This window comes from Coloeus monedula (genome assembly GCF_965178545.1).
Source record: "Coloeus monedula genome assembly, chromosome: 15".
NCBI classification, from domain to species: domain Eukaryota; kingdom Metazoa; phylum Chordata; class Aves; order Passeriformes; family Corvidae; genus Coloeus; species Coloeus monedula.
This window is the reverse complement of record NC_138795.1, coordinates 9262414-9276429: the sequence shown is the minus strand read 5'-3', so window position 1 is coordinate 9276429 and position 14016 is coordinate 9262414. Positions and strand designations below refer to the sequence as shown.

Here is a 14016-nt window from a genome sequence, read left to right as displayed (position 1 = left end):
AACCAAGCAATTTTTGGTTGGTTTTGTTTGTTTGTTTTTAAATTGGTTTGTGATTTTTGTTGTTTTGGGTGGTATTTTTTTTTGCCTCCCATTCCTGTAAGTGGAAAAAAATTGCAATTTGTTTCCTCTGTGCTTAGTTAGTTTTTGTTGGTGCTGGTGGTTTTGGTCTGGCAGATGAACCCAGAGCTAAGACATTTGTACATGCTCTGACCTGTGAGGTATGAGTCAGTGAGTCCTGTTCTTGGGCAGTCAGAGCTGTGCACACCATTCCTCTTATGCAATCCTATCAATATTTCCCAGGAAATACATTGCCCAGTAGTCACTAAATAAGCTGAAACCTTTTTTGAAGTCTGCCACCCTGTTGAAATCAAATCTTCTCAAGGAAAAACTACTGGTTTTGTTAAAATGTGACTCAAGGAAGGATAGGGGCAGCTTGGCTCTATCGCAGGACTGGGTTTGCCCAGAGGTTGGGTTCAGACGGGCAGCCAGAAACAGGCCCTTTTGTTGATATCCCCAGAGAATTAATTTCTTAAATACCCTGGGATATCTATCAAGATTTTTACTTATAGGTATCTGAAGCTTGAGCTTTGCCCTTGTGCAGAATAGGAAACTTCTTTTACATCCTCTTTCTCCTCCAGCTCTGCCAGGTGGTTATCCCAGTAATTGAGGCTATATATATATATACACATAATGTTTATATTTTCTTTTCCTATTTTGTCTGTCTGAATGAAAGGAAACCCTTGAGCTGAGGCCAGGTATTGCTCTGGTTCTGCAGGATAAGATTGCTGTCACTGAGCTGGTGCTGATGCTGGGAGCAGCCCCGTGTGCAGCTGCCCTTGCACAGCTGGGAGCAGGCAGGAAGGCCAGCGGTGCTGTTCAGGGAATACCAGGAGCTTTTAATGCCTTTAAACTCTTGCTGGCCTTACTGTTCCAAGCTGTTGCTTTCCTTTTATCTGGGGAGTGATGTAGGAGCCTTGCTGGGTGCAAAGTCTCTCCCTGTGGGCGAGGGCAGAAACTGGGCAGGAAGAGGAGGTGGTAGCTCACAGGTTTTTGTTGCCTGACTTTTGTTGTACAACTGTCCCTAATCTAACCCAGATCTTGTCCAAACTGCTTTTATGTGGTTTTATATGAATTGAAGTTGTTGATTTATGTTTACTTAACGCAACAGTAGACCAGTGATTACAGGTGAATGGATCACCCTTCTTTATGTCACAGCATTCCTCAGTGTTTGGCCAAAGTCCAAATCCTAAAATGAGAAAGGAAGGTAAATTGTACTGGAATAATGTTTTCTAATTCCAGTATCATCAAAATGTCCTATTTCTAATCAGCTTCTCTGACCTACTGTTTTCCTCCCCAAACCAATTCAGCTACCAAGTGATTGAAAGTGGCAGGAGTTCCCTGATGGCTTAAGGAAATTTACAAGCAATTGTCAACTTTTTAAAATATTTTTTTTATTACTTTTTTTCATTTGTCTTAGAAAGAAATATGAAATCTGCATGCAACCTTCTAAATATTTCAAACATTTAAATAGCATATGATAATTTAGCAGTACAGTACATTATACAACGAGATAATATAGGGAGACTTCCTATAGTATATTTACAAATGAAAAGGTAGTTTTGTTATATTAAAAAGAGGAATGCACTGCTTAACATTGAAGTATTACATTCAAAATAATGAATATGTTGTATTGTGACTAAAACATACATAGGTATTTATATGTTTGCCCTATCGTATTTTTCATAAAAAGGTACCTTTTAAAGGCTTTTTGTTGTTGTTGCTACAAATCTAGGAAAACATACACAATAGTCTTGAAGCTTAAGATGTCTCAGTACTGAAGCCACATACTTTCTGTAAATGCTTCAGGTGGAAAAAAAATAAACATTTTCTTAGTAATAAAAATGACCTAGGAATGCCTTCTAATGCATGAGAGGTTAAATGGGAGATACAGGACGCTTTGCCTTGCAGCAAGACCTCAAGTCCATTAAAGAAGAGGTACACAAGTGATGCTCACGCTCATTTGACGAGCTGCTGAGGGACCTCACTTCTGCAGGTACAGCCACGACATTTTAGTGGCATCTTCCCCAGCAAACTTGTCTTTGGTCCCTGCTCTGCCTGACTGAGGTGGAGGCTGCAAACATGAGCAGCAACCCCAGCCCCGAAGCATTCCCACTGCCAGAGGTGAGGGCCATGGCTGTGCGACACCGTCACAAACAGTTCTCTTTGCTGGTGAGCTTATAAAGCTCGATTGCAATCATAGTGAAGTATGAATGAATAATAATTAAAACAAAAAAAAAATCCCAAAAGAACTTCTTTAAAATGAAAAGCATGTGTTTTCCTAATTTCAGTACAGAGCAGACGGATATGAAATGAGAAGTGCAACAGATGCTTGTGAAATCTGGAAGCCTTTTGCACACGGCTATAAAATGTAAAAACTGACCCTTGGTAAAAAGTGCTTTATAATAATATAGAATTTGTGTCTTATGTCTGCGAGAGAGAAATAATCTTCTGTTGAGCCCAGTCCTATGCCAGCCAAGGGAGTCCACTCCATTCCATGTACCACTTTCTCTTATTCTTCATAAACCCTAAACAAAAGAAGAGCCAAGAGCAGGGTGTTTAAACTAGGAATTAAAAAACTCAATTTCAAATAACAATGATAATAATAATAAAAAAAACATAATAAACAACCCAAAAATAATAAAACCCCAAGAATCAGATTTTTAGCCTGTGCTTAAGTAATTTGGAAAGTAAGTTATTGACTTCAGCAGTCACCAGACTGCTACCTCTATCCATAAAGCATCTGGGAGGAGTGTTGGACTTCGACATTATCACATCTTGGAGGCATGTTGGAAGTAATGCACTCTGCCACAATTATCTGGATAAATAACATGAAGAAATCCACATCTGCTAATTAGCTTTAAATGCTGGAAAATCCCTATCTCATATACAAATGTCGAAGCTTATAATGAGCTGTATATAGACAATAAGTTCAAAATATCTGTTGTTTGCAATAATGACTCTATTTCATTTTTCTATATTATTTCCTGACAGCACAACTTGATGGGCTTGTCTGTCTGTGTGTTTCATGAGGGCACAAGCCTGGGGCTGAGCAACCTTTGTCAACTTAATGATGGCCTTATGTAAAAAAAAAACCCCAAAAAACCAGGGGAAGAGTGAAAATATGTGGTTATGCAATAGCCAGGGCTTCCCCACGTGCTCTGTTTGTGAAGCAGATGCAGCGAGCTGGCAGGAATTTGGGGAGATGGCCAGGGGCTTGCTGTGCCCTGGCGTTGCCTGAGGCACCACCAAGACTCTGCTGGGGATCACTGGCACCCTTGGGCCTGCAGAGAGAGGAGCCTGCTGCTCCCTAGCCTTATTTGAGCTCACTTTTGGGGACCAAATTCCCCACCAGATGAGGAGGATGAGGGTTTGATGAACCTGTACTGTGTGTGGAGGCTCTTTCTTGGCCATGGCTGGAGATGTGGCAGGAACCGGGCAGCTCCCCTTAATTACAGATGGGGACATCACCACTGGACATCAGGAATTCACATCTCACTCTCTGTCTTCTGTCTAGGACTTAGAAAAAAAAACAACCCCAAGGGAGACGCTGTCAGAGATTTTTTTCAGAAAACTACAATTTTTCTGGGAATGATACACTAGTTAAAATTGGCAAATATCTGCATCATCAAGTATTGATGATGTTGAGGTGGTGTGATTGAAGTGTGGGACATCCCATCTCTCCTGACTGCTTTTCTTGTGACTGTGTGAAAGTAGTTTAGCTTTTCGTCTTGTATTTTTACCCGTAGAAGGGAGGTGAGTGTATGTAAATAACTGAGAATGTCAGCTGATGAATATTTTTACCAAAAATAATTACTATTTATAGTCAGAACAGCCTAATGCCAAAATAGAAGTGAGAATTGCATGTGGCAGGAAAGAATTAATATCAAGAACGTCCATTTAAAATCGTAATGCTGGTGATGAAATACATCCTCTGTGCTGGATGGAGCATTTGCTAGCATGTGCATTTTCCTGCTTTTTCTATGTCTGAATGCTGCTGGTTGCCTGACTTGCCTCCAAGATCCTTCACCCGTTCAGCAAACTGGCCCTTACCTGCCTTTCTCCTTCCATACTCGGTACCACTTGAGCAGCCTCACGGTGTTCTGGCGCTTGGGGTTGAGGCAGTGCTGCTGCTCCCCCCTCACCCGTGTCCACAGCGTGACACTGCAAGGCAAGGGGACAGGTCATGGGGGCACAGGAATACCCCCCTGTTCCCACTCCAGTCCATGCCAGAGTGGGCCAGGGGGCTTCCACCCAGTGGAGCAGGGTAAGGGTTTTCCAGCTCTGTTCTTTACAGAAGATGTGTTGAGTTTACTGGGACAAGGTCAGAGCAGCTGTTCTCCCTCAGTGCAGGGCATCAAGGCTGTAGCAGATGAAGATGTACCCACTGGTTTTAATCAGTGGGTTTGCTCTGCCTATCTGTTAGATATCATCTTTGGAGCCTAATACGTAATTTAATTAGGACTCATTCAGGCAACCACAAGGACTTTGCATGAAGAGATAGTTCTGATACACTCAACAATACTTCATCCAAGAGAAATTATCAGTACTGTTTCATTGATTTTTTTTTTTCTTAATTCTGTAATATTTAAAATACTTGCACGTGGCAGAGTGCTTGTGTGCTCAACAAGCACTCTGCAATCAGCGAGCCTCAGCATCAGCCCTGGGGGCTTCAGCCACCTCTGATCCCCACTTGATCCTGCTCTCCTTGCTGCTTTTGATGCCTTTTCCTGGTCTTAAAATCAAGAGGCATACACGGTTAGAAGGGGAAAAGGGATTTTACCTTGGTATTTATTTTTAAGGATCCTTAGGTGTACACGTCCAGGTCATATGCATCAAGATGTACCCCACCGAGTCTTTCTCTGTGTCTCTGTCTTTCTTCTTTCTTCCCATGTCATCCCCCCCCAACATTGGGTATAACATTATAGGTGTTACTAATTAGCATATCTATCAAAAATTCCCCAATGAGAGGTTCAAGTGAGCCCCCCGTCCCCAAGGAGCCTTCCCCTGGATGGTTCTATCTTAGTTTACAGAATATGTTCTGGAGAGGACCTTGGGGTCTGGGGCACACTGATCCCTGGCTACAAAGCTTCTAAAAGGTTTAGTCTCTTAGCTTGACAAACAAGTCCAAGAATGTAGGCAAAAAGCACTAAGAATACAGAAGTTGTAAAAAGGTATAACAGGGGTATAAAAGAAAAGGCAAAAATCTTCATGGCATCACTTTGGTGTCCCCTTATTGTCAGGACCAAGAGTGCAGGGAGCCAAAACATGGCAAAAGTCTTTTCATCATTTGAGGTTACCTCCTGGAGGGCTCAGTGAGGCTGCCTCAGTTGGTCACCTCAGCTGAGGTGACATGAGGGATCTGGGTCCCAACAGGATGCTTTCCAGAAACATCAAGACTGCCCTACTTTTGTGGGCTCAAAATTGAACAGTTTTCTGGTTTTCTTATTAATTTTGTGATTTAAAAAACCCAGACAACATCCAAAAACCAACCCACAATGAAAATTTGTATTAGAATTACTAATTTTCTGGAAATACCACCCACAACAGGGATGGTTTAACATAACAGTCGTTGCTTTAACTAAAACCCTATAATGGAATTCATTAAATGTTGCTAGAGACATGAGTGTAATGATGGCAGAAACCCAGAAATACCTGTGTATACTGAAGGTCTTCTTTTATGGTTTGGTTCAGAAAGGAAGACAAAATGCCTTGCAGACTTTCCCGGCTCACCCTCCTGGTGCCTCACAAATTAAAACATGCTGCCTTCATGAACTGAACTAAGGGTCTCAGCATGATTCCAATTTCCAGGTTTTACAAGGTGTTCAAATAGGTCTTTCTGTTCAATTAACCTTCCTGCCCACTCTCCTTTTCTGCTCCATCTCCAGCTACAGTCACAAAATTTGTGGTGTAATTTCCAGGTTGTTTTCTGGCAGGATGTGGACTTTTCCCCCATGCATGGGAAAGCAGTGAAAGCCTCAAAGAGCCTTGAATGGCTGCAGGCATCAGAAAGGGAAGGATCAGTGCTAAAAGCTATGGACTACCTCTGTTCTAAGGGTGTTCTCAGCCAACTCCTCTGAGAGCAGTATGGGCTTGAGAAGGAGAGTTTTCCTGTAGCTTTGAACGGGGGTGATAAGAGTTTTAAGGGATTCGAGAGAGGAGCAAGGTTTCCCCATGCACCTCCCCAGCTGTGCTGTCTGCACTGGCTGACCCAGATCTTGGCTTGGGTTTATCTTCTGACAGATCATAGAGGATATTTCCAGAAAGTGATGGACAAGCTGAGTTGCGGGAGGAGAAGAGCAGGAACACCTCTGAAAAGCAGCAAGCCCTACATTTGCACCAGAAGCAGTGAAGTCTGGATTTACCAGAGCCTGCAGCCTGAGCAGGAAGCGATCCATGATTTGCCTCTCAGGTGAACTGGCTCTGTCCTCAGGCTGAGATGCATTGCTTTGACATCACATGTAAGTTTTCTGCTTTGGTTCTGGAGAATGGACAGGAGAAATGTTCCCAAGGCAGCCCCATGGTCTTCTGCAGCTCTCACACAGTCCCTGATGGGTGCAGGGTTGGGTGGCAGTGTGTTTGGGCACCCTGAGATGACCTGGACCTGCTTTTGAGGATGCTGGTCTGACATGTAATGCAATGTTCCTAAGAGGTGCTGTGGGAGCTTCTACCTGAGTGAGGAGTTGCCTGGATAGGCTGCAAGAAGAGGTTGAGAGAGATGGAGAAGGGATGAAGCACCAGAACTTACACCCCCAGTAAGATTTCCCCAGTGGGATTTGTCCCTTAGCTGCCCAGGGCTTGGTGGCTGGAGCCCTCACCCTGGTGTCTGAGTCCCTGTGCCAAAATTCTCCCCAGTATGTCCAGGCCTCTGGGGCTGTGATGAGCACCCCAAGCCAATCTGTGACCCCAGCACCCTGTGCCCCCACACATCTCATCTGCAGGGATGGAGGGGCTGCACCTCTGCCTACAAATACCCTGTCTCCATGACCACAAGGATCCTGGCTCTGGTCCTTTCATCCCAGGCTGGTGTGGGAACTGCCATCAGTTTACAGCCCCTTGAGAAAGGCACTGCTGTGAGCCTATTTCCCATCAGCTCTTCTCACTCTGATCTATCCCTACCCTCTGGGATGGGGCAAAGCATGGGTGGGGGTGTTTCAGAACATTTCAAGTAGAAAGAGTTAAACTTCCCTCCTATTTTCTTCTGCTTTCCCTCATTCCAGAATACAGACAGATACACTCACAATTACTGCTAGATGTACCATGAATCTTGATAGATTTTGACTAGACTGAGGACTCAGTTTAACTGTCTCTTACCCTGTAGCACAGCTCTGCTGGGGGGTTATGGCCAAAACCTCCCTTAACTGCACCCCCCATACCTACTGCTTCTCTGTCCAACATAATTTATATCACGTTTCTGCTGTATGAGAGCTTTTAAGGAGGGCAGAGGGGACACAGCTTCGACAACTCATTTTAGATGATCACTGCAGCAACAAAAACTCAGTTGCAGGAATTTAGCTCCTCTGTGCTTTGTCCAGAGACCTCTGGATCAATTGCTTCCCAGAATATTAATTTCAATGCTTTCAGTGATGAGTTCAGGCTGCATTAGGGTAGAAAGGCAGTGATGGCAGCAGGTTTCCCCTGCTGGCCCCACAGACACCCTCAGCAATGAGACAGCGATGGGACAGTTCTGTCCCAGGAGCTGCTGCAAACCCTGGACAGCCCTCAGCCTTGAATAGTATTGCTCAACATCTGCCCTAGCAGGCTGGCAAAGCAACTGCTTATACACAGCATTTCAGCTTTCCCAGATTTCTGATTGGAAGTAAAACATTGCATTAATGAGATTTATTTCATACCCCCTGGTCACCATCTGCTTTTGGGCAAATAACTGGAGTGGGATGCGAAGAGTTAATGTTTTCCTATGACATCATTTTACTACTGAAGGGTCAAAGCAAACAGTAAAGCTGTGAGGAGCTGATTCAGGCAGGGTTGTTCTGCAAGAATTTTTCTGTTCAGGTCACCATCAACTTGTTTGGGCTCCAAAGAAGTGGGTCTGATTGTTCACAGTGGTGCTGCTCTAGCTCTGGAGGAAGCCTAAGGAAGCTTGATTCTCCATTCCTCCTCCACAAGCCCTCCACTGAGCCTGGCGAGCCAGTTCCATGTGGGAAGTCTGTGGTATCTCCTTGTTTGTGCCAGGTGGATGGGCAAGATTTGGCCCCGTGGGCATTGCAAGGTGCTGGAGGTGGTGAGCAGCCTGCACAGATCCTGCTGTTAAGCAACTGGCAGATGTTCCATGGGGGAGCACAATGCTGGGTCAAGTCAGTCCTTGGTGTCCTGGGGCTGTGGCTGATCCTGGGACCCTTCTTCCCCCTCTTAGGTGGCAGGGGGGCTTGGTGCAGTCTTTTTGGATAATCTGCCCTTCTGGTTCTTATCCAGCTGCACATACTGTTTGGATGTTGCTTTGTTGGGGGAATCTTAAGATATCCAAACAGGACAGGAAAAAAGCCAAACCCACCCATGTTTAAAATCTAAAAAATCCTCCTTTTTTTAGCCAGTCACATCAAAAATCCCTGTACCTGCCTCAGCTTGGTTAACCACTACATCAGTTTGAGATTTCACAGCAGCATTGGTCCCGACTTGCAGGGAGACTGGGAGGAAAGCATTCTCTTACATTCTGACTAACCCCATCAGGTGAAGGGGATTGCTCTGCTACAATGCAGGTTGGGGTAACTCTTCCCTGCAGAAACCACCACAGATCAAACTCTGTTCATGTTTACTCTGCATGCTCAGAATAATTTGAGTAAATTGTTCTGAGTTTTATATCAGGCAGCTTGGAGTAGAATTTGTCCCTATTTTCACTTGAACTAATGATAATCTTTTTACTGCTACCTGTTCTGTAAATACTTATTTGATTAAAAAAAAGCATTGTGTCAAAAAATGATGCCTGGGGTTTTGGTCAGAATTGTATGGGTTTTTTTCCTCTGATGCAGCAAATGACTATTCCTAGGAATTAGCATGCCAGGGCATGAGGAAAACAAAGAACAAAGAAGGAACTTGCAGATAAGGTGAAGCAGTTCAGCTGACAGGGAAACAGAAAGCAATAAATGAAGGAAAACTTACATAATCATCTCTTCCACGCAAAATGGGTACCTCGGTTTTATTTCCAGCTTCCGTACATTAGAGAATCTTATTTTAGGACCTTTTCTTGAACATTTGCACTTCACGCCTACAAGAGAAAGCATTTTCTCATGCGCCTGCAAAGCCTCCTGCATACCAAGCGTCCCTTCCCCTCCAGCCTGTGTGCATCCAGGAAAACTTCAGTTTGCTCTTTCAAGCCTTGGTGGGAAAAGATGAATTTTGTAATGCTGTTGAGCTTAAAAAGAGGGGTTTTTTTTCCTCCTTTGGTATATCCCAGAAGAAGGTAGTGACTCTCTGGGAAACATGTTTTAGAGCATTACATATGTTCTGGGACTTTGTAAAGAGCAGATTTCTTTAAGTGCACCTGCTGTGATTAAGTATAATTGTATTTAACAAAAGGAAATGAAAAGAGTCGGAACTTGCTTTAAACTGAGCAAGCAAGTGCATGTCTGGGCTACTTTCTCATTCACTCGTGTCTCACTTGGACTTTGTAGGACTTTGAGTCATTCCTCCTTTCACGGATGCTGTGGTGCAGTCGTAGCCAGACAAAAGCTGAGCATTTTTAACCATCATTTTTGTGCACAGCAGAAAACGCAGACTGTGCCACCACCTTGCATCCAACTCTGCTCTATTTCCCCTGAAAACCACCCTCAGTTTCAAAGGAGATGTTTGAGCTCTATTCCTGAATAACGAAGAACATGGCGTGACCTGCCCCACTGCGAGCTCCTTGCCTTGCAGTGAAGACACAAACGAAGACACAACTTTATCCCGTGTATTTTACCCCTACTTCACCTTTGAACAACTTGCAGCTCCCTTACTCACAGATTCCATATATCACACCTTTCCACCGTGCAGGGGATAGCTCAGCCCAAGCCAGGGCTATCAAGACACAAGCACAAATTACAAAAGAGATTTAAGTGGGAATAAGCAGAATAAACCACTTTACCTTCCGCGCTGGCTAAGCACATCGCGATGAAGAACAGAAGCAGAGCTGCTGTCAGGAGCTTCATTGTGAGATAGCAGGTACCCAAGGAGACGCCGGGGGGCTGATGTGTTTGTTTGCTTGGGGTTCGTCCCCCCGATCCCGCTGTCCCGGGGCTGGGTCACCAGGGAGGGGACAGCAGAGCGGCTCCCGGCGGAGCGGCTGCCCGGCGCTGCCTGCGCTCTGCCGCTGCCTTCCCTTCTCCTCCTTTAAAGCGGCTCCCGCTGCCCTCGCTCCCGGCTCATTAATATGCAGAGCAACTCCACTGCTCCCTCCGCTTCCTCAGCCCCGGCGGGGGGGGACGACCGGCACCCCGGGGGGGAGCATCCCCCATCCCCGCCCCGAACATCCCGGAGGGAGCGCAGGCGATGGGGCAGCTGCTTCTGCCCCTGCCCAGCTGGGACGGTCCCCGTCAGAGGAGGTTTGCTGGGGAGGGCGATGTGTTTGTGTGAATGAGGCTGTTAGCTGGAAAACCATCCGCTTGTGAGCGTTCCAGGGATGCCCGCGCTCCGCGGAAATTCCCATGCACCTTGGAAATAAGATTTGGAGAAGTCTCACCTGGGAAGGGGTGTCACCTTTTGACACAGACTGCCTTAAATACTTTTTTTTTCTAGCTTGATTGGGCTTCTAAATCTAAAGGAAAGTTTAGTGAATGGGAGAAGATATTCCTAAAAGCACTGTTAGGTGGGTTTAGCATGTGGAATGCTTCAGGAAATAAGATCGGTTTAGCGTTGCTTTAATGAACATTCGAACAATATTCTGCTCCACGAAGCGGGGTAGCAACACGCAGGACTTCATGGATGCAAATACATGTTTCCCCTCCCTTGCAGAGTCTGTTTCTGATTTCTGAAACAGCTAAAAGAGCATCTTTAAATCCAGATTCCAGATTTTTGTCTAAATGAAACCGATGGAGATCAGAGTGGGGTCTAATCGCCTTCACAGCAGTGTTTACCAAGCACGCCGCAGCCAAACGCCTCTGCGGGTCCCTGGTTCATCCCAGCCCCTCTCCCAGCGCACGCTGCCCGCGCTCCCCGCTCGCAAACCCATCCCCGTTACTGGAACCGACCGAAACCAGCCACCCGCCAGCTCAGGCAGCGCTTGGGAAGGACTCGCCACGCACTCCCAGCTCCACTTGCATTTTAAGTTTCCCACATGGCTTCGTTCCTGCCGGCTCCCATTGGCAGCGGCCATCCCGCTGCGTTCCCGGCCCGGGTGTTGGCAGGCTGCGAGTACAGCCCTACCACACACAGGCTGCACGTTGCGCGCAGGCAGCTGCCGTGTTCCTGGCCGCGGCTCCCATGCGGGACGTGCCGACACGTCGGGAACAGCCTGCCTGCCTGCCCTGCCTCGCTGCCCTGCCCGCATTGCCTTGTCCTGCCTCGCTGCCCTGCCCGCATTGCCTTGTCCTGCCCGCATTGCCCTGCCTGCATTGCCCTGCCCTGCCTGTGCTGCCCTGCCTGCATTGCCCTGCCCTGCCTCGCTGCCCTGCCCGCATTGCCTTGTCCTGCCTGCATTGTCCTGCCTGCATTGTCCTGCCTGCATTGTCCTGCCTGCATTGCCCTGCCGTGCCTCGCTGCCCTGCCTGCATTGCCTTGTCCTGCCTGCATTGTCCTGCCTGCATTGCCCTGCCTGCATTGCCCTGCCCTGCCTCGCTGCCCTGCCTGCATTGCCCTGCCCTGCCTGTGCTGCCCTGACTGACATGGGGGAGCACTGGGGGGGCTGCACATCGGGAACAAAGCTGTGGGCACTGGCTGATGTGGCACAGAGCTTTTGGGGCAAAAGACCTATTTTGGAGTTGTGAGGCCGCTGCTGATGCAATGGGGCAGAGGGGGAAGGTATGATATAGTTTCTGCTGTGCTTTGGGTATTTTTGCTGCACAGCTCTAAACCAGCTCCAGTGGCTCTCATTGCACCCTGCTAGGAATGGTTTGTGGGCTGTTATTAAATGCCAACAGGACTCAAGAGAGAGGTTTGTTCCAGAACCTGGGATAAAAACAGGCAGCTGAGGTATGGCAGGTCTCCGTTCAAACCTTTCAAATAAATTCCCAATTTCTTACACAAAAAAGGAAAAAAAAAAACCCAAGGAGAGTACAAAAGGCTTTTTCCAGAATTACTGTCAGCTGGTGGTGAAAATGCTCACTGGGCACAGGGGAGAATTGGCTGAAAAGCATCCATGTCCCGAGCTGTAATCCTTCCCTGCTGCATCTTAGGGTAATTCCCTCCCTGCAGCTTTCTCTGCACTGTGTGCAGGAACAGCCTCAGGGAGAGTTGTGGTAAGGAAGAATCTTTTTCCCTCCCCCTCTGCTAATAAGAATTTGGGTGCAGCTTTAGCTGATGGCAATTTGAACTTTCCCCAAACTGGGGAACTCAGGTACAAAAATTAAAGGAAATTCTCGTGCTTTCCAAAAGTGAATCCCATCTTCTTGCATGATCCTTATGTTGAAAGAGCCAAGTTTATTAAGTATGGAGTAAGCAAACTGCTGCTTTATTTCCAATTTTCATGCAGAAATGAATGTATTTGAGGTGTGTGTACATATATGGTGACTCTCACTGTGTGCCTGAGCAGTTCAGTGTCTTTATGCCAGGCACTGTCTTTGACAGTAATTATTTCTGAGAGCTCAAAGGTGCCTCTTCCCTGGTGTGACAGATTTTGGTGGCCATGTACAGCTGTCTCTGACACCTGCTCTGTCTTCAAATGACAATCACAGAAGAAGTTTTAGCAAATGATTTGAGGAAAAAGAAACTTACATGGAATTCCATGTTCTGCCCCAAAAGAAACCCTGATAATCCAGTTATATTTTCTTTGTGCAATCATATGCTGAGTTGCTCAGCATACACTGGTGTGCCTGGGGTATCTCCAGCAGATCTGCTAAGCCCCACATATGTGTTCTGGTGAGCACCTGGTGCTCCACAGGCTGTGGAGGGCTGGCCAGGTGAGCACAGGGCAAGCGGTTGAAGCATCCCTTTCAGCCCTCATAAAGCCACCCAGTTGCAGAGTAATTGATCAGGGCTTGGGTTTTGGCCCACACAAAAGGAGTGTTTCAGAGCAGGCACAGTCACCAGGGCCCTGCTGTTGTCCTCGGCTCTGCAGATGGGACATGCTCAGAGAGCCGTGTGTCCCCAGGGGAGCATCACTGTACCTGTGCACAGAGCCTGTCACCTGCTCTGTCTGGCTAATTAGAGGGGCATTGTTGCTGCTGAAAGGGATCTCATTTCATCTCATCCTCTGATCTTTTCAGGCCTCTGCCCTAGCATAAGGCTCTCTAGAAAACCAAGGCTGAAGCCTGGCTTCGCCTCTGAGGGTGAGACCCAGTAGTACCAGAGGTGATTTGCCACCCTGGGAAGCTGCTTTCCAATATGGAGAGCATGGATGAGTGGTTGTGTCCTCCTATATAAGCAAGAAAGAAGAGTTTTAGCAAAGGGACTACCATTTGAAGTGAAATCCTCACCATTTTTGGCCACCTGGAAGCTGAAATCATACATTGATGAGCACAACACGTAGCTGAGCTGGAGCAAAATATTTGAGCTTGTAGATATGGGGACAACCTCCAAATGCATGTTGCCCTTTGAAGGGAGAGCTACTGGAATGGGGCAGTACACCCCCAAAATATATAGTCGTGGTGGGAAAATGGGAGGGCTCCAGAAGAGCTGCTGAATCTGCCAGGGCAAGGACATTTGTGTCTTTGTGCTCAAACAAGATTGGGTGGGGTCCATGCCCTGACCTCACCTCAGGCAAGGCTTTTCCTCCTGCTGTGAATATACACAACTTCCTAAGCCAGCATACAGCGTCCCTCAGGTGTTCATCTGCATCCCGGGGACCAGGATATACACTATTACAGCCAT

At 46.6% G+C, this 14016-nt stretch overlaps 1 protein-coding gene across 1 annotated transcript; it reads right to left on the bottom strand.

Annotated features, from left to right (window-relative positions):
- Positions 1-4106: 4106 nt before the first annotated feature.
- On the bottom strand, positions 4107-10202 carry CXCL14 (C-X-C motif chemokine ligand 14; the record flags this gene model as incomplete). The annotated part of the gene is made up of 3 exons (XM_082291370.1): positions 4107-4221; positions 9175-9280; positions 10139-10202. 3 exons carry the CDS (start codon positions 10200-10202, stop codon positions 4107-4109), a joined length of 285 nt encoding a protein of 94 aa, XP_082147496.1.
- Between the last annotated feature and the right edge of the window lie 3814 nt (positions 10203-14016).